Here is a 25,796-nt window from a genome sequence, read left to right as displayed (position 1 = left end):
TATTTCCGCTATGCAATTATGTCAGTCATATGTTGTGATTTATGCAACCTGGCCGCATGACCTGATCCATTGTGTCCAATCAAAAAGCGGATACAACCAACATTTGCTCCACTAGAAACTCAACCGAGAAACGCCGATTAAGATTCTTATCTCGCGCTTGAAGTCAACCTCAACACAATCACCAAATACCTCAAAGAGAGACACGTTCATCATGGGCATCTTTCGCATTGTGAGAAAAACCTTCGTACCGGGTATGCTTGGTACATCTACAGCTGCAGCTTACCTCGCCTCTCAAAACCCTGTCATCTCCCCGCTTCCAGCCAATGATCCCATTTGGTCCTCAAGGCTCTTCAGAAGGGCCAATCCCAACGGAAACCCCGCGACTCAGGATGTCGTAATCAAGAGAATTCCACTAGAAAAAATCCGACCCGAACTTCTTCAGAAGAACGGCGATTTGGCGCTCGAGTTTTGCCGTGGTGTTTGGAGCGGTTGGGGTAAGCTCACTTATCATGAAGTTTGATGTATGCTGATTGACATTTGCAGGTTTCGATATTCAGCGCAGGTATCTCAGTTTCAAGTGGCGTAGTCCCGAGACCGAACAGCAACTCTGGGAACCTGAACAGCTTTCCACAAGCACCTACGACAGAGGGACCGCCATAACCGATCATTTCGAGGTTGTTGAGAAGACTGCGACTTCAATCACTGTGCGCTGTGGTGATTCACCCCGCAACCAAGCACCACGACCGTCCGACGGTCTTTTCCAGATCAGCGCCACCATTGACAAGACTCACGATGAGGTTGAGCTTCGACTCAAGAGCGTCTTGTTCTCGAGTGAAGGCAAAGTTGCGGGAAACAAGGGGCCTATGCCTCCCTGGATGACTGAGTTGCATCAGTGGTATGCCAGACTTTGGGCTGAGACTGGATCTTGGAGACTCCTCAAGTGAAGTTATGAGAGTGACAAGGGATGATGATATACCATGGATCAGATGTGTACTTTGCAATATTTATGATAAGCCAATATAAACGTGTGTGCTGGATCAGCGAAATCTTGATTCTCAAGGGCGACCAATGGCAATGACAGGGACATTGCCCACTTGAGATGATTTGTCCCTGGATGAACTGGAAAATAATCTGTAGCAAGAAGAAATGCTCGACCGATCAGAATACTTGTATGGTTGGTCTTGGATTCCAATACCTCCAGTGACTTCGGTCTTGACTGTTGCGATGTCAACCACAAGTGTGAACGTCAAAATGGGGTAAGAGACAGAGGATACGGTGGAAGACAGAATGGTACTCAGTGGCTTGTAAGTTTATGATACTAAAAGTGACAACGATTACAAAAGTTGCGTCATAAGAAGTGCGCAACGGGTCAGCATCATGAAGAAGACAACGCGAATATGACATGAACGGGTAATTATACCGCGACGAATGATCCTGGATGCAGATGTTCGTGAACTAGGTACAGAGAACTCAGTAAGCGGGATGGATGCTGACCATATATTTCTTCAAGGGATCGATGTTACGAATTCACGGTCGTAAATTGTGATTGTATTTGTCAGCCTCCTACAATTACTAATTTACTACATGCCTGGACTCCAGAGCTCGTAACGGTAGATATAAATAATACACTGCCTACGCCAATTAACAAAACACAGCGACTTCATGCTCGTCATCATAGCCATACCAACATAGAATGAGTTCCAGACCCTATGAAATCATTGTCCTTGGAGCTACTGGTTGGACTGCCACGATTTGTGCTGAACACATCGCCAGAGCGTTCCCAATCAACACAAAATGGAGTATAGCAGGCCGGTCGGCAGCCAAGCTCGAAGCGTTACGCCAATCCCTACGGATCATCAACCCTGACAGGCTGGAACCAACTGTTCACATCGTATCTCAGCTCGACGCGCAAAGTCTCGATCCCCTGGTTAAAGCAGCCAATGTCATCATCAATGGAGTAGGTCCATATCACCGTTATGCAACTCCAGTTGTCGAAGCCTGTGCTAGGAATGGTACCCATTATGCCGATTTCAGTACTGAGAAGCTTTGGATCTCGGAAATGATTCGCGACTACCATGAGCTAGCTGTCAGTTCAGGTGCAACGATAATCCCGTCCATTTCAGGACCAAGTGCTCCGTCCGATCTTGCAGCCTGGCTAATCGTCTCTTACCTTGGTCGTCATGGCTTGCCAGCGGCATCTGAGGTGATCTGCTCGGGGGAGATGACTATGCTCGGTATGCGGGGTGGATCGTTACACACCGTGCTTGATGTTGCAGAGAACTATGGTGTAAGAGGATGGTTGACTGTTGACACTTACATCTCAGTGGTGCTCATTCATATCATCAGCAAAATTGGTATCCTCTTTCTTGCTGTGCCTTGGTTTCGATCATTTTTTCGCACGAAATCGTTTAGTCCAGGAGATGGACCAGACCGAACAGAGAGTCGAAAGACTGAAAGTGCCGAGTGGAAGGCTGTCGGTTACGTGACTGGAGTAGCAGAGCCAGTCGCGTTTTCGAGATTTGCTTTTCAAGGAGCGTTGGTGGATATGGCGGCAATTCTGGCTGTAGAGGCTGTGGCAACGATTAATGATAAGCTCAAATTTAAGGACAGCAATCAAGTAAAGGCAAGTTTGTCAACCCCTTCGACTCTGGGGCAAACATTTGTAGATCGCCTTCGTACAACAGGATTTACCATTGAGATTGAGGGATCAAGGAATGCCGATCAAATGGCAGGCACGTTATGAGGTACCAATCAACAACTGTAATCGGGCGAAATCGCAATGCAAGGGTTAGGCATCTAGTCTTGGCGACTTGCTGATCGACCTTACCCATTACAGTGCGGCTGAGACACCATCGCACAAAGATCGTCAGTTGGCCACTTCATATTGTCACCAAGTTTATTAAAAGATAAATCACTTTTAGGGTTGATAACGGAAAAAAGAATCGTTCAGTAGTTCTCCAATCATTGGCAGGGTTAGCCAGTGAGTTAAGATAAGCATAAAATAGCACGTGGAGATGGTAGACATCTCAATTAAAGCCAAAGCCACGAGACGACGCCAATTGGCACTAATGCAAGCCCATGCATACCTTTAATTTAGGATGCCCCTTCTGTCCTTGCTTCTCGTGTCTGAGTGTAACGCTTTGTAGGGCAGAACAAATAGGAATTAAACAATCTTAGGTCAACAGCCTAGTCCACTTGGCATGGCTTGCAATCAGTGTGTGTGCACAACCAACAGGTCCCTGTGGTACCACAAGGCTGTATTGAGGAAGAGGGGTAACGGTTGGCTATGTGAGTTGGCATTGAGGATATAAATGAGCCGTGAGACGCACCAGCCTTGCTTTCCACTTATTCTGGGTTGGGTCTCACAACACCAAGTCTTTTCCTTCACACCATTGAAACAACTTCTCGATGTTCATGTTCCGTATTCTACCACTTGCCCTTTGGGCTGTACGCTCCATTGCATATAGTGGAGAAATGCTACAGTTCAACACAGGCCCAAACATGATCTCCATGGCCGACGCCGCAGCCAAAAACATACTAATCCCAGACGTCGCCTCCAACTTCTCCGAATGGATTGCCGGAAACAGCCAGATCGAGTCTTTTGGCCTCAGTCCACGACAAAGGCAGTGTGTTGACCCAGGATACTGTGAGATCCCTCAAATCAAATGACAACTTGTTGCACCTCTAACTAAACACTAGATCCTTGTTCAAATGGTCAGAGATGTTGTCCTCAAGGAGACACATGCGTTCCCGGCGGCTGCTGTCGCGGCAATGCCCAACAATGCGGCTCAAGCAAATGCTACTTCCCATCATCCCAAATCTGCTGTAGCAGCGGTATTGCCTGTAAAAAAGGGCAGAACTGCGTCGACGGTGGCTGCTGCGAAAGCGGTGAATCGAAATGCGGCTCCTCTGGATGTTATGATCCCAAGACCTCAGTCTGTTGTGGGAGCTCGAGTATACACTGTCCCAAAGGCTACGATTGCATGCCCGGTGGTGGATGCTGTCCAGCTGGTCAGAAGCGGTGTGGGAATAGCAAATGTTACGATCCCAAGAAAGCAAACTGCTGCACTGGGCCTGGCACTGTCTGGGCTTGCGAAAAGGGCAAAGAGTGTTGCTCAAATGGATCCTGCGCGAATCCTTCAACGGAGAAATGCTGCAAGAACGGAGCATGTCAAGAGGGAACAACTTGTTGCGAGAATGAATGCTGTCGATCCAATGGCTACTGTGCATCCGACGGATACTGTAAAGTCTGCCCTGCTGCTACAAAAAGTGTTACATCGACCGACACAACTACCAAAACTGTGATGAGAACTGTTAGAGTCATTACCGATATCGAGCCTGATACTGGAAACGCTCCCGAGTTCACCTGCGTCCCTATAACAGCGACAAATGACGTTGGTGCAATTCTTGAGCTTGACGATGGTTGTGTCCTTCATTACGAGCCACCCGAAGCTACAACTACTCAGGACAACGCCGCTCGCCTTCGACGTGACGCCCCGACAGCGCCTGTGGTCAGCCACGCAGGCGGAATTTTAGCTCGCCAAGCATCTTGCACACCTTCCACGACTTTCACACGAACTGTATGGGAGACAGAGACACTTACAGAGACTGGCACTCGAACTGTGGTAGTTCAAGGCGACGACGCAACATTTTCCTGCCCCGAGATGGAGGTCACAAATGACGTTGGCGATACACTTGCCTTGGATGGAGAATGTATCCTGGAGTTCACTCCTTCAGAGCAGACTAGTGTACAGGAAGAAGTTCCAACACAGGGCGGACCAACGGTGAATGGCCAGAGTCCCGATATCCCGGTAGGACCTTCAGGGACATCTTCGGCGGACGATAATAGCGCTGGCTCGGTTTCTGAAGTTCGAATATTCTTGATGGCAGGATTTGTTGCTGTTTTTGTGTTATGGACCGCACTCTGATCATGAACGTGTTTTGTAGTTAGTGTTGATGGCATTTGAAAGACGGTAGTACTGTATAACCACAACAAAGCAACATATTTGCCATTGGTTTCAAAACCAGAAAAGTAAAGTGAAAGTACCAACCACTAAGGAGAGAGGCGCTGCTTGTTCCCGGGTCTCGAATATTTTGCTGTCGTTCCCCAACTCCATCGCCTACGACGTCACTCAGCGACACTAGTAACACCTTGTTTCTCAAACATACAGATTAAATTAGTCGACACAGCCACTTTCAGCGGTCATTTTATCCCTTGTAGTTACTCTCCCACAATTCTGACATTCCACAACCACAAGAAAATCTTGTTTGCCCTTGTATTGTAAGCACTTGCTCATGCTGTGCCTTGGTTTTAATTAAAAGTTGCAGGTTGGCATTGGAGCTGAATACCTTCATCACGATGCCTCATTGTGAGTCGTCGTCGACAGAAAGTAAGCATTGGTGTAGTGGATCCCAGCGGCGCATTTATAGCCAGAATGGAAATTGTGGCGCCGATCAGGAGCACGGCTTAGTGAGTATCGATCTTTACCATAGCGGCACAAGCCACCAAAGGAGGTAATAAAGTTTTTGAGGACAAGGCTGATCTGTGGTGTTTGACAAGCTACGTAGGAGGTCTAATCAGATGTAAACAAACAATTGCTATATAATAAACGTGTTGAACTGGTCTTGGTAAGATTTTCAGTATTAGACTACTCCATACCATCACATTTTCATCATGACGACAATCTTCTTATCACTGCTTTGTCTAGGCTTGGTCCGCGATGGCCTTGGACGCCCAACTGAAGAGTGTCCCATTCTAGGTCCTGTCCTTTCATCAGGTTTTGAACTCTCTAAGTTCACAGTCGTCAAGGAAGCAAAGTCCAACTTCCCAGAGACAATCGAATCTCTCTTTTCCTCTGGCATCATCAACGAAACACACACATCGTTCGCCATCAACGTCTTCTCTACGGCCACCAACGAGTCTCTGTACTCTTACTACCACGCTGCAGAAGCACTTGATGATACTCTTTCCAAGGGAAAGCTTGACGACGAGACTGTCTTCCGTATTGGCAGTGTATCCAAGCTTTACACGGCCTACGCCATCCTTGCCAATTCTGGGTTCGACGTTGTGAACCGTCCTGTTACCGAGATTCTACCCGAGTTAGCTGGTAATAACAGGAGTGGCCCTACGGAGAGGATCATCTGGGAGGATGTTACCATTGGCTCTTTGCTGTCACACCAAGCCGGATCTGGTGGAGTTCGTGAGTAATCTAGAGATATCATGACCTTATGTACAACTAATGGTATTGCAGCTCTCGAGATTAGTACCTGCCCAAATGATACTATTCTAGGATGTGGATTTGAAGGTACGGAAAGTTCAATCATACGTTACGTCATGTCTAACATTTGAAACAGATTTCCTGGCATACATGAAGCTGAGCAAGCGTCCTGTCACACTTCCTTACGAGGTCCCAGTCTATTCTGATGGTGGCTTTGCAATGCTTGGTGGGGTGTTAGAGCGTCTTAGTGGCCTGCCATACAATGACGCAATCAAGGCAGTCCTTGGCAAGCCTCTAGGGTTCAACAGTTCTACGTCAATCGCACCAGGGGGCAACGAGCGCAACGTTCTAGCCATTCCAGGCCCCCCAGAGGTGTCGTCATGGGCTAAGGACAAGCAGGTTATTGCAGGGTATGTTCCTTTTTCCACCTTTTGCAGTTAATGGCATTGTCTAATTTGTTTTCTAGAACCGGCGGTGTGTACTCAAGTGGTGCCGATTTACGAAGAATTGGCCTATCCATCTTGAACAATAAGATCCTGACCTCTGTGGAAACCAGACGTTGGATGAAACCTCAAGGTAATACTGCATCTCTCACCATGAGTGTTGGTGCTCCTTGGGAGATCAATCGACTCATCCTTCCGGTATCTCCCAAGTCGAACAGAACCCGCATTTCCGATATTTACACCAAAATTGGAGGTAACGCCGGCTATGCTGCTGTCATCGCCCTTTCACCAGACCATGGAATTGGCTTTTCTATACTCACCGCGGGCGTGGGCGCTGTTCCTGCACGTATTCCACTTCGAAATGCTGTTGGTACAGCTTTTATTACTGCCGCTGAACGTGCAGGCTGGGAAAATGCAAAGAGGATATATCCTGGGACTTTTGTTGACGAGTCAAGGAATGGATCAAACATTACCATCACCGTTGATGAGGGCCAGCCCGGACTCGGTTTGGAGTCATTCTTTATCAATGGCTCGGAATGGCGAGCAAACTTGACGTTCCCTGCTTCTGATCCCATCTATGGAGACGATATTCTTGTTCGTCTGTATCCTATCGGCGCAAAGTCGGTTTCTGGCTCAACACAGCTTATCTCATTCCGTGCGGTTCCCCAGCTCAAACCCATTGTGCCTCGGTCTGCAGTTGAGGGTGGAGAGGGTCTGTTTGACGATGGCTGTACAACATGGGAGAGCGTCGGATTTTGGGGCGATGGTGATGAATTTACCTTCAAGGTGGTAGATGGTGAGGTTGTTAGTGTTACTAATTTGGCCCTGGTAGATCTGCACAGAGCCGAATACACCAGGGTTTCGGGTAAGAAAGATTGATGAGTAGACAGCGAGGGCCCAACATATCGTCTTGTATTTGGAGAGTAGTTAGCAAACTCTAAGCTCCAGAGATATCTATTGCATTTCAGAAAGTATCTGATAAAGTGATACTACCCGTGTACTAGCAAGTAATAGAATTGAAAAGCACTAGGCAATAAAACATTAAAAGCTTTACTCTTGTGATAAGCATTCCTCTCCATTTCGCAACCAGGGACTATTGCATAGGAAGAATGCACTCGATATTCTGGGGTCCGTCACCGTAAGATTAATCTATTTTAACCCAACTGTAAAGATTCTATCCAGCACAATATAGACTCTTCCGTCGGATCCACTCTCCATAACGCCATAGCACAACAGGAGCAAGAAGGCAAATAACCATGGCTGTCCCAGCAAGCAATCCATTTCCCCATGCAATTCCCAGTCTCTGATACATGGCTGGCGCAAACAAAGGAAAGCTGAAACCTGCCATTGTGCGTACAAAGGCTGCAGCTCCAGTAGCGCTTGCAGCATATCTCTCATAAGAATCAATGATGTATGTCTGAGCACACTGGAACGAAAGAATAAGGCCTGCTGCGAAGATCGCTGCTCCAATATTTGGTATTATCCAGTGGAGCCTGAGATGCGCTGCAATACCATAGAGAACAAGACCAGCAGGTGTCACCAGGGCTGTAGGAAACATTAAAGGAACACGAAACTCAGGTCGTCCAGGATGATTGTAACGGGATTTGAGCATAATGTAAACCTAGCACGCGTCAGCACTTGAAAGACGTACAACTGCAGAATAACAATACCTTGTCGATTAAGGGACCGGAAATTTGAAGTCCGATGACAAAGCCTATACCGAGCGAAATATAGTTCAAACTGGCACGGCCAGGTTGCTGATTGTATTGTTCTTCCCATACCATGGGAAACGAAGCGAACCTTTCCTCAAGTCAGCTGATGGGGACCGGCGGGAGGATAGAGTGGAATAACTTGCACTAGATACATCAAACCATACAAGTAGGCACGGTACAGTGCGGTAATTTGTATCGCTGGTTGTGTGAACAGCATGACAAAGGGCCGCTTCAAGTTGCTCAGTAGCAACGAAATGAATGTTCGATCTCGCTGCTCAAACTCTGTATGCAGATACTTGTTGCCAGTTAGCTTGCGGAGGGTTTTGGCCTTGACCTTCAGAATCTTGGGTGGATATGTCTCTTGTAGGAACAGAAACGCAAGTACCTGAACCACAGCATCAGCTATAGAAACAACCCAAAAGATCCAACGCCAGTTTAAATGCTGAGTTAGATAACCAGCAGCTACAGAACTGTTAGTTCGCGTTTCGTTGACCTCTGAGGCAACTTACCGATTGGTCCTACTGCAGGCCCTAAAAATGGAGCAAGACTGTAGATAGCAGTCGCCGTTCCCCTTTCTTCCTTGCGCCAGCAGTCACTCAGCACACCCCCTCCAAGCTAGGCCAAGAAAGTCAGTTATCATAAGCTGCAAGGGAGATATCGACAAGTCATACCGCTTGTGGAGCGCTTCCACCAAGACCACTCAGAAAGCGAAAGACTAGCATTTGCTGCTTCGTTTGAGAAAATCCACACACGGTATTGAACACCAGGTAAACCATATTTGCTGACTGAAGAACAACAACTCTGCCAAACATCTCAGACAACGGGGCTAGTAGGAATGGACCGATCGCGTATGCAAGAAGAAAAATTGACATGAGTAAGTATGTCTCAAAATCTGATGATATCTTGAACTCAATTGCCAAATCCGGTAAAGCGGGAGCCAGCATTGTCGAAGACACGGGAGAGATGAAAGTGAAACAAGAGACAAGAATAGTGGAGAGCCATTTCTTGCGCCTGCACCAGTTGTGAGGGTTGCAAGGGTCTTGGGGACCGTCCCAGGTGACCTGACAGTGTTAGTATAAGCATGGGGCATATGAGTAAAGACCTGTGTACTACTCACAAGGTTGGGATCTTCATCATGACGTCCGGGGAGAGGTCCCAGGGCTGACTGTTGCTCTAAGTCATCTGTAGACTTGATGGACCGATCTGACTGGCTTACGACATCAGGAACCTCGGCTAGTAATGACAGTGGTCTTGAGCATCCAGCAGTCACAGATTCGTATAGCCCTTGTCCCGTGCCGTCATTCGCCAGCCAAGGGTAGTTCTGACGTGATGTGTCATAGCTACTTGACCCTTCGAGCATAGGACTCCAAGACCTCCAGAGTGAAGAATAAGATCCAGCTCTCGAGAGTCTAGGACTTTTGCTTCTGCTCATGGTTGGAACGTTGGGAAGAAAAGAGAGTTGACAAGAGATAGCGAATTACTAGTGAACGATTGTAAAAGGAGTTGTTTGAGCGAATGGCGTTGTGTTGTCATGTTTTGTTGTAGAGTAGTCCGGTTGCCCCCTTTTATCACCCTGATTCATTAATTCTCATGGCGTTCCAGAGAGGCAGATGCCTCAGTCATCCTTGGTGTTGGACGCTAGAACGCTGAAAGATCCAAACACAGCCCTTATCAGAATAGTGGCAACCCAAAACAACTCACGCCCTTCCACAGTATCCCACAGAGTTGTGGCTTGTAAGGATTCGCTCACACTGCCTGAATACGTCACCAAGTAGGGCAGGCTGTCCTGGTAGGTTTGTTTTACGACCAGATGTGTCTTGCGGTGTCCATTTCCGGTTATCTCAGCAACATGGACAACGGTATCGAATCAACCGATGGTCGTCATTGTGGTGGCTGATGTGCTTGCTTTTGCTAAGCCTTAACGATTTGGAGATTTTCCATTTGCTTAACTAATTTTGCCAAGACTGAGCTCATCCATGTCAACAAATTACAAGAAATGAAACACCTGGCAGAGGCCAATGATATAGTTGCCCACGAAAACCGCTAATAAAAAGGGTTAGAGCTTGCGTGGTCATCCTAGGATGAAATTATGACATATCCTATAGCAACATGTATGGTCGCGTGTCTCAATATGTTAGGATACAAGATTTGACAAGCGAGCTGTTGGGGTCTGAAGTGATAAGGTTCTGAAGATTCGTATCGGATTTTGTTCAGCTGCATTGGCGTTTCTAAAATTATGAACTGATCTACTTCAGTGATGACACTTGATTGATAGCGTCTATTGGTACTCACGTTATGCTTGAAGCCAAGCACGCAAGGGATGTGAGGGGCTCTGAGTCCACTACCTTGATTTAGCATAGTCCGCAAGACCAATGGCAGCTTAGTGGTCAGTAAACGACACAGCCTCAAAAGACCATTGGACTCTAAGATTAAGCTTAAATGGCCCTCGATTGCCATCCCCTACCTCCGCGTGCCAGTATGTCACTACTTGCTTGGCGTGAAACATGATGATCTACCCAGCCTTGTGAAGTGGCACAAGAGTGACGTGTCGTACGTCCAACTCACCTGATCCAAGTCTACCGCTCAAATTGATATGAGAAGTTCTATTTATGCCTTGTGGCTTAGGCATTATTGTGACGCAATTGGAATTTTGCACGCAGACCTTGATGAGCCATTTCGAGAAGCAGAGCATACGACAACCTGTTACTATTCCTGTCAACTCTCCAAGCTATCACCAGGCACCATAGTCTGTGGGGCGGAGCCACGACAAGTGTCGGTCTGCAGTTCAATCAACTCGAAAGGAATGAAGACGAATCCCAAAACAATAACCTCACAATCGTAGTTGGTCATAGTATATATAACAAGGCATGATCCAGGTCAAAAGATTGACAATTCAGATTAAACCACATCATTACATTCGCTTTTTAAGATACTCAACTCAACCAATACATTCGCTATCAAACGTCTTTCGTTTCAAGAGCCCTTCATTATCATATCAATAAACCCTGAGAACTCCAGCAATGACATCTGGTTCCACTATCGCTACAACAAGCATGAGGGTTCTCGTCTGTCCCTCAGGTTTCAAGGGCAGTCTTCAGCCGAGTCAAGCTGCTGACTGCATTGAAGCCGGTATCTTAGCTGTTGAACCTCTCGCCTCGGTCCGCAAGGTGCCACTGGTCGATGGTGGCGAGGGATTCACTCAGGCAATTGTATCTGCGACAAGAGGCTCTATCCATCATATTCCCGTGACTGGGCCTGTAGGGGAAATTGTTATGTCCTTATTTGGATTCCTCGGCCGACGCAGGAAAGATGAGCCAGTCACTGCAGTGCTGGAAATGGCTGCTGCTGCTGGTCTCAGCCTAGTCCCATTGAGCTGCCGCAACCCTGGAAAAACTACGACATTTGGTGTTGGCCAACTTATCCTTGCTGCACTAGACGCTGGAGCGTCCCACATTCTTGTCGGATGTGGTGACTCTGGTACTTGCGACGGCGGTGCAGGGATGCTTCAGGCCCTTGGTGCAAAATTGTTTGACACTAATGGGCGTCTCCTCCCAACCGCTCAAGGCGGGGAAACCCTTTTGACGCTTGACTCGATTGACTTGTCTGAGGTAGACAGTCGCGTATTCAAAGCTAAAATCGACGTTGCTGTAAACTGGCAGAATGTTCTCTGCGGACCTGAGGGGGTGGCAAATGTGTTTGGTCCCCAGAAAGGATCGACTCCCGAACAGGCCGCTCGACTTAGTCTTGCCATGGAACAATTGGCAGAGGTCACCACGAGAATTCTTTGCGATAAGAATGTAGGACTGGCTCCAGGAGGCGGCGCTTCAGGGGGTCTTGGAACGGGATTGCGTTTGGTCGGGGCTACGCTCAAGCCTAGGTACGAGATTGTTATGCAGTACATCAACGTGCATAGCATCTTCAACGACTGTGATCTTGTCATTACCGCAGAAGGCGGTATAGATGATCAAACACCTAGAGGTAAAATACCTGCCGAAGTCGCGAGGCTTGCCAAGAAGCATGGACTGCCAGTTATTGCCATTGCTGGTACAATTGGCCATGGGGCTAGAGTGAACTACGATATCGGCATTGACGCCTTTACTTGTATTATTCAGCGACCCATGTCTTTAGACGATGCGGTCCAGGAAGCGGAGAAGCTGACCCGGGAGAGTGCGGAGACGGTGATGAGGATTGTGGTGATTGGGAGGATGCTGGGTAAAAGCATCTAAGGGTTAGATGGGTCAACTTTCATATCAGAACAAGTCTATTTACATCGGCCAGAATACCAAGCAATGAAGGATATCTCAACTCATATGGCAAATGCTTAATGGCCAGGCGCCGAAATAATATATGAGCGCAAGTGATGTCAAAAGGTTACGTAGAAATGCTATTCAATGGAATCTAAGTCTACCTGGGAGTTGTTTTCGTTTGAATGCAGCAACATTCAAACTATTTAGTCCATTTCCAAACCTAAGATTAGAAAGCTGGAAGCGAAACTTCAATACTACCATGTCTTCTTTGGTTCATATGGTAGGTCCAGCGTTCATCCATGAGGTTACAAAGATAACGCTAATTTGATATCACTTGGAAAGATCCAAATTTCTTGCCGGGGTCCCAAAGAAATGCACAACAAGGCCGTAATAAATCAGATGAGGATAGAATAAAGGCTTGTGAACTATGAGCTTCCTACGCCGCAACAACGACTACCCTAGCAGCAGTGGCTTTCGGCTATTGCGGCCTGTCCCTGGCATAAAATCAACGAATCGGCATTAATAGCATCGTCCATGTTACCAAAGCGGGACTAATAAGTTCCCAATTAACCACTTATACTATGTATAACGCTTATTACCTCTGAAGACAGGTCCGTGTGCAGTCCCCGATGACAGCAATTCCACTTGTAGATCCCGCTGACATGGAGATCGACAATCCCTGTAGGATACCCGATACAGGAAATGTACGTGCTAATTGATCCGTCACCAAAGAATACAAGGCGAAACGCTTGAGAATGCACCTTTCAACCGCTTCGGCTACCAAGTGCCGTTCTTCACGCGATCTTACAGTCTCTAGGGTAAGGTACCTTGAAAACTTGAGATATAAAAGGCAGCAGATTCTCGCCCTATCGTTGCAATTTATCCATCACAGCACAACACATTCTGCTCTTACCTTTATTCCACAATCTCGACGATTTACTAAAACATCTTATCCAAGAATCTCATTATGATGTTCAAAAGCACTCTTTTGGCCGTTGCTGCTACCGTTGGCTTGTCAGATGCTCTGGGCATCAACTGCCGAGGCAGTGGACTTTGTGTCGGAAACAAAGGCGCTTTCAGCCAACTCGTTGCCCAAGTCAGGGCCATCGATCCTAACAAGACTTTCAGAGATGGGGAACATATCACCTGCGTTGACATCAACCAGATTGGTAACCACCCAACCATTTGCGCGTTCTACCAGAACATCGGAGACCGAACCTTCTCTGTTTCTCAGACTCAGACATACCTCCAGTGGATCCTCGACCATGGCTGCAAGCTTTGCGGCAGCGTCCCAACCGACGATGGCAACAATGTCGCCAACGGACAGCTGACTGTCAACGTCGTCATCAACCCTACCAAACGCGACGCACCGCAAAGTCCGTCAGGCCTTGAGAAGCGAGGCGACAAGCACCTTTTTAAGCGTCTGGGTATCAACTGCCGTGGTAGCTCTAGTTGTGGAGTTGGGGGTATCTTTCACACGCCTAATGGAGACTTGAAGGATGTTCGCGATGCTGTTGCTTCCGGTGAGGAGGGCAACTTTGGTAATGGTGATCATATCGCATGTATCCCCTTTGCTTTTGGACAACTCTGTTCTTTCTACCAGGGTATTGGTAGTCGATTTTTCACCAAGGAGCAGTCTGTCACATTTCTCGACCAACTCAGACAGCATGGATGTTCCAAGTGTGGTAGCATTCCTGTTGATTCTGGCAATGACGTCAATAACGGGCAACTTACTGTCAATTACGTAGCATAAGTGGCTATCGGACAGCAAAGCCTCGGGATAGCTAAAGCTTATCCTTGTTTTTTAACTTTATCTATGTTACGGCTCTTTTAGGAATCAGTATTGGACTCCTCAAACACTGCATTTCAGACAACATTATAGCGCAGATAGGGACTGGCGTAAGAGAGGGGAAAGGGTGTATATTAAGACATTAGTAGCCCAGATAATTTAAAGGCTGAGGTTGAATAGCTAGTAACTGATAGTATATTTACAAGCCTTTTGATTATATTGAAAAGTTATTACAATGGCTTGCCTACCCTTAACAGATAGTAGTAACACAATCGGGTTAAAACATTTATATCCCAAGCGAAAAGGACAGTAGTAAACCTTCTCTTTCATATATAAACAAAGCATTATACTACATATAAATGCTTTTAAAGTTACTAGATTAAACCCTTGACTAATCCATTCAAACAGATCGTATAAGATCAGAACTAAATTTCTTTATTGAATTTTACTTATATGCTCATGGTAGGGTATATTAGCACAAGTTTTTATAAAGAAAAGATTCTTATAAAAGAGAACTAGCAGCATTGGGGCCAGTATCTCGCTGCTCTCAGGGAGGATGTTCGCCAGAATTTGCAGCGTAGTAACTGAGAAGAACTACTGCAACAATACATCCATCGGGCTGCCTTCGATGCAGAATTCGACATACCAACAAATAACGGGATAAGGCAACACTTCGCTGCCTGGCGCGATGAGAACGACGTCAAACATGACATCAGCCGTTGCCTATATCGTTTTAACTACTGTCTCTATGTAGACCAAAGATTTCTGGAAGCGCATGTTTAAGCCACGTCACATTGAAGAGTGGCAAGACACTCCCGCGCCTAGTACCCGCTCAAGGAAAACAAGGTCGAGTTTGTCGCTATAACACCCGGCGCCGTGGATACACAAATGCAGACGTATATGCGTCAGGAAGATAGGTTGCATTGACTTGCACTCTCTAACAAAGCTAACACAATTCGATCGTATATCTAACAAGCTCTTGAAGTTTCTTGAAGCCCCCGAGGCCGAAGGGAAATTTCTCAATCAGAGGAACCAGCGGCGGCATTTGCAGAGTTAGCAGGAATAGAAACCCGGGACGCTTTGAAACGTCAAACGGGTTATTGGCAGGACATCTTGCCTACACCCCGGCAGCATAAAAAGGGATGTAACCTTGGGGTACTACCCGCGGGAAGGTAACAGTAGGTACTCGGTATTTGAAACGATAAAGTCAAGTGGAGTTTGTAAGCAAAGTGGAGGCCTACGCTAGTCAAAATTTTAAATCAACCTTTATTAATTGAGACGGCGGTCAGTGTTGAGAAGGCATGAAAACACGGTCACAAATACATTAAAGACACTTATCGACAATAATATCAAGTTGTCATTGTTACCAACAATAATCTACATTGATTCTACTCTTGTGTATACCTGTAAAATTGAATATTAGATGAGATTTGACACTCTCCAATATTATAGCTTTTATTGCGGCTAAAATTGTTGAATGTATATTCTTTGAGCTCATAATTACTACACAGGTTATAAAAGTCTCACGACCCAATTATCTTAATATCACCGGGCCAGATCGGATTAGTAGAGAGCTAGCAAGAAACTACATCAGACATACAGTATCATATGTCATCCCAACAAAAGCAGCACCTAAGCCGAGGTAGAGTGTAACACGACGTAGCTGTGAACTACTCTGGAAGGAGGGCAATTCAAGATGGATGCACCTGCCAGCCTTTAAGTCTATTGCTATACATCAGAAGTAAGTCTTCAATAGTGATGCTTGGCTTCTATTGATAGATAAATTGTTTGTCTGGGAGAGATCCGAAGAAGGGGAAGAATTGCCTGTTACCGGTTAGTTGCAATCTGTATGTAGCATGAGGATAGGGATGAGGGCGGTACGGCAATCTGCAGATGTTATGTAACTATTTCCCCTTTTAAATAGTCGTTTTTATCTGGCTTTGTCTGCGTTTCTGGAGGTAGTGCCATATCGGCGAATGGTACGGGATGGCTACCTCATGACAAAGTTCCGGCTTTGTAATCTTTAGTGGAACATTTTGCTTGAAGCAGTATAGATCAGCAGCTGCGCCTTTACATATCAATATTGGAGCAAGATTTCATCCTCGATGGCCCATAGATAGGATGGCTACTCCATGTGACTACCAGAAGCGGTGTTTTACATGAGCGGCCAAACTGATAAGTAGCAATATAAGGTGGCAACAACTCGCAAAAACTGGGTCTAGCTACTGCAGGTCCGCATTGACCTTCTTTCTCGGGTTGCGTTCCGCGCCATCTGTGTTCCTTATTCAGGAACGTCTGCCCACATCCCGAGGAGTGAACAAGGGCCTACGTGTACTGCAGCGAATTAGAGAGAGTTGTTTACTCAGAACATGATGATACAATCGTAGATTGAAAAAGATCAGCATGTAGCATGAATTGGCCTCCCAATTGAGGAAGTTGATGAACACCGGAACATTATCGACGTAACATTGCCAAGACGGCAGAAAGGTTAGATGCGACTATGATATCAATCACGAAATCCATTGCGATAGACGGTCCGAAAATACATAAAAGAAACGAAAATTCTGCCATCTGTGGTTTATTCTATCACCCTTTCAACTTCATTCACACTACTCCCATTGTTTAGTATAGCCATCATGCGTCTTCCCAGCTCAATTCTCTTAGCATTGGCTAGCTTGGCCGTAGCTCACCCTGGCGAAGATCACCACGATGAGCTTCACCAGCGTCGCTCATTCGAAGCCAGTGCCGAGCGACTGTCTCTGCGTCACTGTGCTGAGAAGCTAAAGGCTCGAGGTGTGACTGACCGTAACATCAAGCGTCGATCCGCCTTGATTCAGGAGCATCGCCAGAAGCGTGAGCATTGACCTCCCTTTACTTGACTCGCAACTTTCTAATGTGGCTCCAGGTGGTATCAAGAAGCGGGATCTCGAGGACGTGCTCAACACGGACCACAACAAGACCGACCTCGGTTACACTCCCAACACCCCGCCTGAAACTCTCTTTGCTGGGCAGAACTCGTGCGTCCTGACTCCCGAGGTTACTATCGGTCCTTACTGTAAGTTTTGGTTCACTACCAAGAAGATATGTACTAATGATGATAAGATGTCAGTGGTGAGACTATTCGCCGCGACCTCAAGGAGGACCAGGAGGGCGTTGACCTTATTCTCGACTACCAAATCATCAATGTGGAGACCTGCGAGCCTGTACCAGAGCTCTATCTCGACATTTGGCACTGTAATGCAACCGGTGTTTATGCTGGTGTGAACAACGCGGGCAATGGAAACACCGACGACACGAGCAATATTAACAACACCTTTGGCCGTGGTATCCAGCAAACCGATGAAGATGGTGTTGCTCAGTTTGAGACACTCTTTCCTGGTCACTACACCGGCCGTACTACCCACATTCACCTCTTGGCTCATGCAAACGCTACTTTGTTTGAGAACAAGACCCTTGGAAACGATATCTACAGCAGCCATATCGGACAGACCTACTTCGACCAGGACTTGATTCACGAGGTTGAGAGTCTTGCTCCTTATAATACCAACCAGCAAGAGCTGATGACCAACGCTCGCGACTACATTCTTGCTGAGGCTGCCAACCAGGAATACGACCCAGTTGTCGAGTGGACTCTTCTTGGTGACACTGTTTCGGATGGCATCTTCGGCTGGTTAGCCTATGGTGTTAACATCACTGTCACCAACAAGGTCACCCCTGCGGTTTTTAGATATGAGGACGGTGGACATACCAACCCTGATTTTGGAATGGGAGGTGGTCCTGGCGGGCCAGGTGGTCCCCGACCTTCGCGCCCAAGTGAGGCAGAGGATGTTGCAGACAACTCCTCTTAAGTCTTGGTTGTTCCATAAACCATTATGACTTCATTTGATCATAATTGACTAGGTACATTATGGTGTCAAGATAGTGAATTATCTTACATAGCTCTTTACAGTTCACTTAGATGCTATAGATATCTTATCCGAGTCATTCCTTCATGATTCTGGCCACTTTATCACTTTGTGTCAGACGAGAGTTAAGAGGTTAAAGAACAGGCAATACCGCTTTTACCTTTTTAGATATTATTTAGATAACAGCGCATAAGTAGAATGTTGGCGTTCTCACAGTCGTTTTTTAAACCAAAACTGCACTAATCCTGCTAGTAGAATATACCGTCTTATGTGTCACTCTATTTAATCTTAGGAGTGATAAAGGATTAATTGATCGAAGATCTAAGTTGAACGGCTGTGGAAGAGATGTGTTGCCGGCAGATATTTCCCTCAAATAGACTATACACAAGACGATTTCACAAATCTTGAAATTTTCTATTCAGGTTAGGAAGGAGGGAGCTATTTCATTTCACAATTCACCCTTGCACATAACGAGAACTCTACCAATCATGGCACTGCATTTGCTTACAGCATTTATGCAAACCAGCACGTGATAACACACTGCAACCTTATGCCGCTCCAATCTGTATCAATAGATCAATTTTAAACCTTCCCATGGAACTAATTTATATCCAGACATTAAGCACTGGGGACTTGAGTTCCTATGAAGCAATCTGCAGACTTCTTTTCTATCTACATCAAAGGTAATCAGAGTAACCCATGCATGACTAGTGGAGCCCGGGACAATGCATTTATTAATTGCCAAAGCAGCTAGGTGCTTTCTTGTCTTCATCCATAGCGGAGTGGTAAAATCTGCTGATCATTTACTAACACTGCATCCAAAAACAATGCCAGCTGGTTTTGTAATTCACAATACCCTGGACAAGCAGGCCTCCAGTTGAGTCATTGCTTCGCGTCGAGACAATTTAGCGAAAAACAAGCTTATCCGCTTTGAGACATCGCCGAATGTTGTTATTGAGTAAAGGGTCCTTCTCAAGTCATAAGAAACCTCACGACGAATCATGTAACAATGCCTAGGCGAGAACGGGTGATGCCAAGTCCGCTAAGCCCACTGTTTACGAAGCGAAATGAGCTGTGCCGCTCGCCGATTCCCAATAGCGGCTGTTCAGGGCTGAGGTCTTCACATGAGTACACAGATGATATGAACCGTTGTACGAAATAAAAAGAGTTCGTTAGTACCTTGTATACTTTAGACACCACTGCTCCTCTATTAACTGATCAACATAAGCTATTGTTGTTAAGTCTGCAGCACAAGATGCCTACCGCTACGGAATTCTTTGGCATTACAGCCCAGAACCTTGGTCCGCTCACGACTACCTATACCGCTCCGTCATCATGCGCGACCAATCTAAATCATCCTGTCTTCGTTGACGCGACTTCACATCATGTTGTTGTGGCTGTTCCCAGTTGTAGTTGGCCTACCTACGGTGATTGTATTCCCAGTGCCAAAGGATGGGAATTAACAGATCAGCAAACCACTACCTTTTACCAGGGCACTTCGGTCTTTTACTCGCCAGGTCTTGCTTGTCCCTACGATTGGAAGACTGTTGGACTATTGGCCCATACTGAGAGTGGGAAGTTCAGCGCATCTGGTGCACTGACGTCAACAACATCAGGGGTTGATGGGTTTCCAGAACTTATTCACCCTACCGAATACTGGAAGAATATGCTGGATGAGTCGGAGACTCTTGCATACTGCTGCCCTAGGTATGATCAATGAAAATGGCCTTTGAGCCGTGGAAAGTCTGCAAATTAACAGTCGCAGCGGATTTTCAGGGAACGTATACGGAGACTGTGTATCTACACTTGGCCCAGTCAGCTCTTACACATACTCCGAGTATTGTCAGGTATACGGTAATGGTGGTGGGCGATTGACGATCATCTCATCCGTGGATGGATTGACAAATACAGAAGGCGTATTTTCAATCATGAAGCCTACTCAAACCTGGGAAGCGACCTCCACGTTCACGGGTGACTTGGAAGAACTCCAGGAAAAGACTGGATATGGTTTTAGTGATATCGCGGTTGCGTCTTGGATACCTGCCATCCCTTTGGTGTACAAGAAGTCGGATATGGATAAAAAGGGAGACAGCGATGATAGCGAGAATGGAACTGCGACTGCCACTGGAGGGAGTGATGAGAGCGCTGCTTCTACTATTCCGGGGCAAAGTGCGATTAGTGTGATTGGGTTGGCATTAGGACTCCTGGCGCATATACTCTTGTCTTAATGACAATCCTTTCGACCCAGACCGACGGAATGCAGTACCAGAGACAGCGCTGTCCAACGGCTTAACGAGAAGAGGGACTCTTCAATGAGAGTTCCAGTTACTGAGATATCTTCGGAAATAAAGAGAGTTCCAATTTGCTTCAGCTTCTACGCTAGACCTGACCTATCTATAACTTAATATTAAAAGTCAAGACAACTTCTTGTAGTCCTCTAATGCTCAACTGCATCAATATCCAATTCCTCAGAGCGTCGCTTAATAAGCAACTTGACTTGCGAATCAGCTGTTTGCATCATGCCAAAGGGAGATGCCTTGGGAACAACACCATCAACGAGCTTCCAATCATACTTCAGAAGCATGTGACAAAGAGCAATCTTAATTTCATTTGCCGCGAAGAACCTGCCCGGACAGGCGTGATTGCCATAGCCAAACCCCAAGTGGTCAACGCTGGGGCTGACAAGATGCGGATGCGCGTTCTTGTCTTGCTCAGACGCTTCTCGCATGCGAAGATACCGATACCCATCGAACTTGTCTCCATTCTCGTGAAAGTCGGAACTCCACATGTGTGTAGTGTCGCAGACAATCCTGGTTCCCTTCTTGATGACATCTCCATTAGGGAGTGTGATGTCTGCCGTGGCTAATCTCCTGAAGGAGCCTGTAGATGTTGTAAGACAATGATCTGGTAGAAAATTCAGCTGAGACTTGCCTATGATAATCGGTCTAAGTCTCTGGGACTCTTTGATGACGCTATCCATCAATTTCAAGTTGTAGAGGGCAGTCTTCTTCAATCCATCTGTGGTTATGACGCTAATGAGCTCCTGACGAAGCGGCTCGAATAACTCGGGATACAGAGCAATGTTGAATACTGTCTCTGTAAGCAGATCGGTAGTGGTATGTATGGCCACGAGTGATAAGGATATCTGAGAAATTGCAGCATCATGCTGCTCGTATTCCTGTTCGAACCATTCGATAGAATCATCAAATGGACATGGCTTCCCTTTGGCCATTACTTTAGCCTTGATAGTGTTGCGTTGTTCTAGAAATGGCTTTAAGCATTGCCGTGCCTCTTCGAGTGTGCGCCTCAGCTTTTGGCAAGACGGTAGGAAATGATGAACATATGGTCGAGCCCATCGTGGATACGTGCGTAGAATGTCACCTGTCATGAAAGCTTGAACAGTGTATTCGCCTGAAAGCTTCACCCATTCTTCGTTGCGGCACAAGCCTTCACCCACGAAGACTCGAGAAGACATGCGCGATACAATGCGGATAAAGTCTTTGGACGGTTGCATCTCACGCCACTCTAGAGAATCTAGGTCAATCATCAAAGTCTTTAGTTGACAGAATTATGGGTTGTGTACCTGTTGAATCGGTAAAAACATCACGGAATGCCAAAGATGCTTCCTCTGACAAAGGTCCAGTGACCCTGGCTAAAAGTAGGAGTTAAGCAATGTGACCCTAAAAAAGAATGATTCATAAAACCTACTCAAGGCTTTTGTTAAGTGCTTGTTCACCACCTTGGAAATGTTGGGATCGCCATGGAAGGGTTCAAACCCGGGGATGTATCCATGAGAGTCCTATTGAATTAGTCGCATTGAACATTGAGAGTGACCGTATATGGTATACTTACATCCTCGGCGGGAGTTTGGAAGTCCAAATCTTTGTGACTTTTCAGTTCGCTGAGAAACTGGGGAGGTATGATAACGACTTCTCCCCAATCTGTGTTAGCCCTGTAAGGCTGATCTTTGTACAAAGCTCTGCCTTTAGCGAGGACATTCTTGCTGTTGCCAATGAACTCTCTGACCACACGATTGGTCGTAAGCTCGAAGGTTTTCTTTGGATTCAAGAACGGGTACTTTCCATTGTGGAGGAAAGAATATCTCACGATGAAGAGAGTGAACAAAGTGACGCTGCAAAGAAGTGCGTACTGGTTGTTGTCCAGAATTATATTCAGATTGGAAGGCATTTTGATGGTCGTTGAGTTGCTCGGCCTGGCATAATGGAAAGCACTGTCTTAACATAGATACTTATACTCAATCATGAATGTCATTTGGTCTAATTGTTGAAGATTGAGACGTTATCATGCAGCCCGAGCTGCATGTATCGGGAATCTCTAAGACCCCGATCCCGGGCTCCTCCACAACTACCGGGAGACATTAATCGTATATGTTGCCCGTTATTGGTTCAACCGTTCCATTAAAATGCAAAATCCTAGTAAAGTGACCCATGTAACAGCATTGACTTATTAGGAAACAATGCGCTCTAGAGAAGACAGCGGTTATTGGGCAAATATGTGCCCAGGCAAGAACGACCTACATTAATCGTATTCGTATATGTTGCAGAGAAGAGTGCTGAGAGCCATTCAGGTTCAAGATGCGATTATGCATGATACCTAGCGTAACTCCGCCTGAAATCACATATTCCAGCTGCCGTTATTGCCCAGTCGCGGGCTTTAAGCCTTGAATCGTCGGCCTCTTCAACTACTCCGACGCGCAGATCCATAGTCATGACTATCCTTCCGCAATCTTTGGCATCCGGTTTGTGTTCTCCATCGTTGAGATCAATCGGTTAGAAAATCCCTTCTTGGTTTTTGCTTAAACCCCGAGCTTACTTACCTTCCAGTCATTTCTTTCTTTTATGAATTTTCAGTCGAGGCTAGGTTTTCTCGATTTCCCAGAAGTTGTAAGATATAGGATCCATACAGACGGAAGGAAACTCAAGGTGCCAATACGATGTTTAGGTTGTGATTGGAGTACATAAGTCGGAAGCAACGTTCCCCGGATTGAATTGCATAACTTGCATAAAGACAGCCAGCCGCCTTACCTATTTGGGGAGACTCGGATGGATTTTTGTTATCTTGGGCCGGTTAAGCAGCTTCTATCCGAACAATTTAGTGGATTTCTCTGTACCTCGGCTACAATCGAAATTGGCCTTCAATCTATGTATCTTGTTTCCAGTCCCTGAGTTGGCAGCCCAGGCACACACAGCAACCACGCACGCCCTTGTCTGAACAACCAACTTTCTCAACCATCTGACACAATCATTCCTTCGTAACATAAAGTAGTGGCGACAGGTCAATCCACCACTTATTCACTTTTCATCCTGTTGACCAAGGACTTTCTTGCGACACCAGTTATCCACAATGTCCGCAAAATCATCCAAGCAGTAGGGACCCAAACATTGACCATAGCGTATAAGTGCATTTGAGATCCAGGGAGTGCTGCGCCTATTCCGGTGACGGCCAATGTCGCACCAGCGTGAAAGACATCAAATGCAAAGAAAGCGAACAGGACTGCTTTTATAACTTCTTCCGCATCAGAGACGTCTCGCAATTTGTAGCGAGCCACATATAATAATAGCGGCTCAATCACAGCACTGAAGGCAAGAGCCCCAATGTATGAATACCAGAGACCGCGGAGTTGCGGAGTGTTCCAGGCAGTCTCCGCATCGCATGACTTATGCAAAGCCGAGTTTGACCAGAAAGGTCCATTGCTGTCGTTCGGAGCCAAGGAGTGGAAGTGGTTAGATGGTGATGCTGGGATCAGAGATAGAGACACAATAATAACACTTGGCTTTAAAAAAGTTAATCGGATGGTCAAAAGGGTATAGATTCATCAGGCTGTTTACCTCAAAGACCATGAAAAGATATTGATAGTACCATGGGAAGACCTCAGAGATGCGCATTGTAGTACAACCTTCCTTCGTCATTTTGATGGCGAGTTAGTTGATGGTTGAGAGGTGGGAAGAGTCATATGCTATGTAGAGAGAAGTCGAGATTCTTAACCCAACCATTTTCTGAACAGCGGTAAGCGGAAAACCATAAACTATTTTCCTGTCTTATCACGTGATAGTCTTAAAGATTATAGACCCATGTCTAGTTATTATAGAACCCTTAGTAGATAATCTAGCTGAATAGTATTATATCTTATATAAAGTAATAATTCTATTTCTAGAGGGTTCTTATAACCTATCTATATAAGAGATTATATATTCCTTATTTTTAATATTAAAAAGACTTATTTAAAAATCTCTTTAGATTAAGCTAGCTTATTAGGGTTATAATTATAATAATTAAAGTTTCTTAAAGAATAAACTAAATTATATTTATAACGGTTAGGTTTTTCCAAGGGATAAACTAGTCTATTCTAAGTTTATATTAGCAGAGTTATAGGGCATATATGTTACGACCAGGTCATACATACCCCACTTTCTCACTTTTCCACTTTAATATGACCCACTTTCACACTCACTTTACACCAATCATGACAGGACCGAAAGTCCAACTCTCAGTCCCTGAGCTCTAATTAATCAGATAAGGATTAAATAACTTTATATCAGTCTAGGATTAATAACTTTATATCTCAGTCTAAAGACTAATATAATAATAATACCTATTGCCTTATACCTCTAGACTAGTATAAATAGCTATACTCTTTAAGCATTAAATAGAACCTAGCTTACTAGCTATTAATAAAATATCTTTACCTAAATACGCTTAACCTGCCTTATTCATATGACGGTTGGGTTTTCCAAGGGATAAACTAGTCCGTTCTAAGTTTATATTAGCAGAGTCGTAGGGCATGTAATACTAAGCGATTGCAAAGTATTATATCTCTTAATAGTAAATACGGCAGGTTAGGCGTATTTAGGTAAAGATATTTTATTAATAGCTATTAAGCTAAGTGTATTAACTAATGCTAAGTAAATATATATATACTAATATTTAATATAAGGGGAGTAATAATAAGTTAGGTTATTATTAATCCTAGAGTAATGCGGTCTTAGAGCGCTATTAGTCTATATAAATATCAGTCTATTATTAATTAGATAATTATATTAGGAAATATAGGGATAAGAAAGTAAAAATATAAAGTATATATAATATAACTGCTTAGGTTATAATATAATCTCTCCTCTCCTATAGGCTTATCCTTAAGGCCTATTATCCTAACTAATATTATTTTTCTTTTAATAAGGTTTAACTTAATCCTTTTATTATTATATAATACTATATTTAACTATATATTTAAGCAGTCTTTATATAAAGATTATAAAATCTATATACTTATATTATCTATTAAGTTTCTTAATAAAGAAGCTAATATACCTTATACTTATTATTTCCATATAGGCAAGAGATACCTAATATTAGTAGACTCTAGTCGCTATAATAAGTATATTTATTCTAAGAAGTCTTATAATAGAATCTATATTATATTATCTTATAAGTTATTTTTATATAGTAACTATAGTTTTTTAT

At 45.2% G+C, this 25,796-nt stretch overlaps 11 protein-coding genes across 11 annotated transcripts; 8 read left to right on the top strand and 3 right to left on the bottom strand.

Moving 5' to 3' along the window:
• Positions 1 to 101: 101 nt before the first annotated feature.
• EDB82DRAFT_119805 (uncharacterized protein) lies at positions 102 to 1,191 on the top strand. Its single transcript, XM_025732695.2, has 2 exons — positions 102 to 494; positions 544 to 1,191. Exons 1-2 carry the CDS (start codon positions 212 to 214, stop codon positions 942 to 944), a joined length of 684 nt encoding a protein of 227 aa, XP_025583676.1. The 5' UTR covers positions 102 to 211; the 3' UTR covers positions 945 to 1,191.
• Positions 1,192 to 1,483: 292 nt separating this feature from the next.
• EDB82DRAFT_494177 (Saccharopine dehydrogenase-domain-containing protein) lies at positions 1,484 to 3,075 on the top strand. The gene has a single exon (XM_025732694.2). It carries the CDS (start codon positions 1,694 to 1,696, stop codon positions 2,741 to 2,743), a length of 1,050 nt encoding a protein of 349 aa, XP_025583675.2. The 5' UTR covers positions 1,484 to 1,693; the 3' UTR covers positions 2,744 to 3,075.
• A 333-nt stretch (positions 3,076 to 3,408) lies between these two features.
• Positions 3,409 to 4,928, top strand: EDB82DRAFT_544509 (uncharacterized protein; the record flags this gene model as incomplete). Its single annotated transcript, XM_065609410.1, has 3 exons — positions 3,409 to 3,646; positions 3,722 to 4,242; positions 4,362 to 4,928. 3 exons carry the CDS (start codon positions 3,409 to 3,411, stop codon positions 4,926 to 4,928), a joined length of 1,326 nt encoding a protein of 441 aa, XP_065464383.1.
• A 746-nt stretch (positions 4,929 to 5,674) lies between these two features.
• Positions 5,675 to 7,540, top strand: EDB82DRAFT_428001 (beta-lactamase/transpeptidase-like protein; the record flags this gene model as incomplete). The annotated part of the gene is made up of 4 exons (XM_025732692.2): positions 5,675 to 6,200; positions 6,252 to 6,305; positions 6,355 to 6,628; positions 6,685 to 7,540. The coding sequence occupies 4 exons, from the start codon at positions 5,675 to 5,677 to the stop codon at positions 7,538 to 7,540; spliced, it is 1,710 nt and encodes a 569-aa protein (XP_025583673.2).
• A 295-nt stretch (positions 7,541 to 7,835) lies between these two features.
• EDB82DRAFT_565855 (major facilitator superfamily domain-containing protein) lies at positions 7,836 to 9,831 on the bottom strand (the record flags this gene model as incomplete). Its single annotated transcript, XM_025732691.2, has 6 exons — positions 9,491 to 9,831; positions 9,045 to 9,434; positions 8,883 to 8,988; positions 8,526 to 8,835; positions 8,332 to 8,461; positions 7,836 to 8,282 (listed from the first exon to the last, which is right to left on the bottom strand). The coding sequence occupies exons 1-6, from the start codon at positions 9,803 to 9,805 to the stop codon at positions 7,836 to 7,838; spliced, it is 1,698 nt and encodes a 565-aa protein (XP_025583672.1). The 5' UTR covers positions 9,806 to 9,831.
• Positions 9,832 to 11,393: 1,562 nt separating this feature from the next.
• EDB82DRAFT_458799 (glycerate kinase) lies at positions 11,394 to 12,599 on the top strand (the record flags this gene model as incomplete). The annotated part of the gene is made up of 2 exons (XM_065607859.1): positions 11,394 to 12,250; positions 12,287 to 12,599. The coding sequence occupies 2 exons, from the start codon at positions 11,394 to 11,396 to the stop codon at positions 12,597 to 12,599; spliced, it is 1,170 nt and encodes a 389-aa protein (XP_065464382.1).
• A 915-nt stretch (positions 12,600 to 13,514) lies between these two features.
• On the top strand, positions 13,515 to 14,378 carry EDB82DRAFT_534812 (killer toxin Kp4/SMK). Its single transcript, XM_025732689.2, has one exon. The coding sequence runs from the start codon at positions 13,588 to 13,590 to the stop codon at positions 14,371 to 14,373; it is 786 nt and encodes a 261-aa protein (XP_025583670.1). The 5' UTR covers positions 13,515 to 13,587; the 3' UTR covers positions 14,374 to 14,378.
• A 2,667-nt stretch (positions 14,379 to 17,045) lies between these two features.
• On the top strand, positions 17,046 to 18,257 carry EDB82DRAFT_553299 (Intradiol ring-cleavage dioxygenase; the record flags this gene model as incomplete). Its single annotated transcript, XM_025732688.1, has 3 exons — positions 17,046 to 17,262; positions 17,315 to 17,464; positions 17,512 to 18,257. The coding sequence occupies 3 exons, from the start codon at positions 17,046 to 17,048 to the stop codon at positions 18,255 to 18,257; spliced, it is 1,113 nt and encodes a 370-aa protein (XP_025583669.1).
• A 1,121-nt stretch (positions 18,258 to 19,378) lies between these two features.
• On the top strand, positions 19,379 to 20,715 carry EDB82DRAFT_119764 (uncharacterized protein). The gene is made up of 3 exons (XM_065607009.1): positions 19,379 to 19,481; positions 19,543 to 20,021; positions 20,080 to 20,715. The coding sequence occupies exons 2-3, from the start codon at positions 19,570 to 19,572 to the stop codon at positions 20,540 to 20,542; spliced, it is 915 nt and encodes a 304-aa protein (XP_065464381.1). The 5' UTR covers positions 19,379 to 19,481; positions 19,543 to 19,569; the 3' UTR covers positions 20,543 to 20,715.
• A 1-nt stretch (position 20,716) lies between these two features.
• Positions 20,717 to 22,524, bottom strand: EDB82DRAFT_119750 (cytochrome P450). Its single transcript, XM_065607008.1, has 5 exons — positions 22,167 to 22,524; positions 22,023 to 22,113; positions 21,898 to 21,966; positions 21,246 to 21,839; positions 20,717 to 21,194 (listed from the first exon to the last, which is right to left on the bottom strand). The coding sequence occupies exons 1-5, from the start codon at positions 22,500 to 22,502 to the stop codon at positions 20,752 to 20,754; spliced, it is 1,533 nt and encodes a 510-aa protein (XP_065464380.1). The 5' UTR covers positions 22,503 to 22,524; the 3' UTR covers positions 20,717 to 20,751.
• Positions 22,525 to 23,389: 865 nt separating this feature from the next.
• On the bottom strand, positions 23,390 to 24,306 carry EDB82DRAFT_494164 (uncharacterized protein). The gene is made up of 2 exons (XM_025732684.2): positions 24,164 to 24,306; positions 23,390 to 24,108 (listed from the first exon to the last, which is right to left on the bottom strand). The coding sequence occupies exons 1-2, from the start codon at positions 24,242 to 24,244 to the stop codon at positions 23,623 to 23,625; spliced, it is 567 nt and encodes a 188-aa protein (XP_025583666.2). The 5' UTR covers positions 24,245 to 24,306; the 3' UTR covers positions 23,390 to 23,622.
• Between the last annotated feature and the right edge of the window lie 1,490 nt (positions 24,307 to 25,796).

The sequence above is a fragment of the Fusarium venenatum genome (genome assembly GCF_020744135.1).
Source record: "Fusarium venenatum strain MPI-CAGE-CH-0201 chromosome Unknown EDB82scaffold_2, whole genome shotgun sequence".
In the NCBI taxonomy this organism is placed as follows: Eukaryota; Fungi; Ascomycota; class Sordariomycetes; order Hypocreales; family Nectriaceae; genus Fusarium; species Fusarium venenatum.
Note: the sequence above shows the minus strand (reverse complement) of the source record. Positions and strands in the feature narration are given on the sequence as shown.

What these genes read in the sequence shown, in the direction of transcription:
- EDB82DRAFT_119805 (XM_025732695.2), top strand. Translation starts at nt 212, where the DNA reads ATGGGCATCTTTCGCATTGTGAGAAAAACCTTCGTACCGGGTATGCTT. An exon ending in TGGTGTTTGGAGCGGTTGGG is followed by an intron (nt 495 to 543) that starts GTAAGCTCACTT and finishes TGACATTTGCAG; the next exon opens with GTTTCGATATTCAGCGCAGG.
- EDB82DRAFT_119750 (XM_065607008.1), bottom strand. Translation starts at nt 22,502, where the DNA reads ATGCCTTCCAATCTGAATATAATTCTGGACAACAACCAGTACGCACTT. An exon ending in GCACTTAACAAAAGCCTTGA is followed by an intron (nt 21,967 to 22,022) that starts GTAGGTTTTATG and finishes TCCTACTTTTAG; the next exon opens with CCAGGGTCACTGGACCTTTG. An exon ending in TGTTTTTACCGATTCAACAG is followed by an intron (nt 21,840 to 21,897) that starts GTACACAACCCA and finishes TAGATTCTCTAG; the next exon opens with AGTGGCGTGAGATGCAACCG.
- EDB82DRAFT_534812 (XM_025732689.2), top strand. Translation starts at nt 13,588, where the DNA reads ATGATGTTCAAAAGCACTCTTTTGGCCGTTGCTGCTACCGTTGGCTTG.
- EDB82DRAFT_119764 (XM_065607009.1), top strand. Translation starts at nt 19,570, where the DNA reads ATGCCTACCGCTACGGAATTCTTTGGCATTACAGCCCAGAACCTTGGT. An exon ending in CTTGCATACTGCTGCCCTAG is followed by an intron (nt 20,022 to 20,079) that starts GTATGATCAATG and finishes TAACAGTCGCAG; the next exon opens with CGGATTTTCAGGGAACGTAT.
- EDB82DRAFT_494164 (XM_025732684.2), bottom strand. Translation starts at nt 24,244, where the DNA reads ATGACGAAGGAAGGTTGTACTACAATGCGCATCTCTGAGGTCTTCCCA. An exon ending in ATCTTTTCATGGTCTTTGAG is followed by an intron (nt 24,109 to 24,163) that starts GTAAACAGCCTG and finishes ACTTTTTTAAAG; the next exon opens with CCAAGTGTTATTATTGTGTC.
- EDB82DRAFT_494177 (XM_025732694.2), top strand. Translation starts at nt 1,694, where the DNA reads ATGAGTTCCAGACCCTATGAAATCATTGTCCTTGGAGCTACTGGTTGG.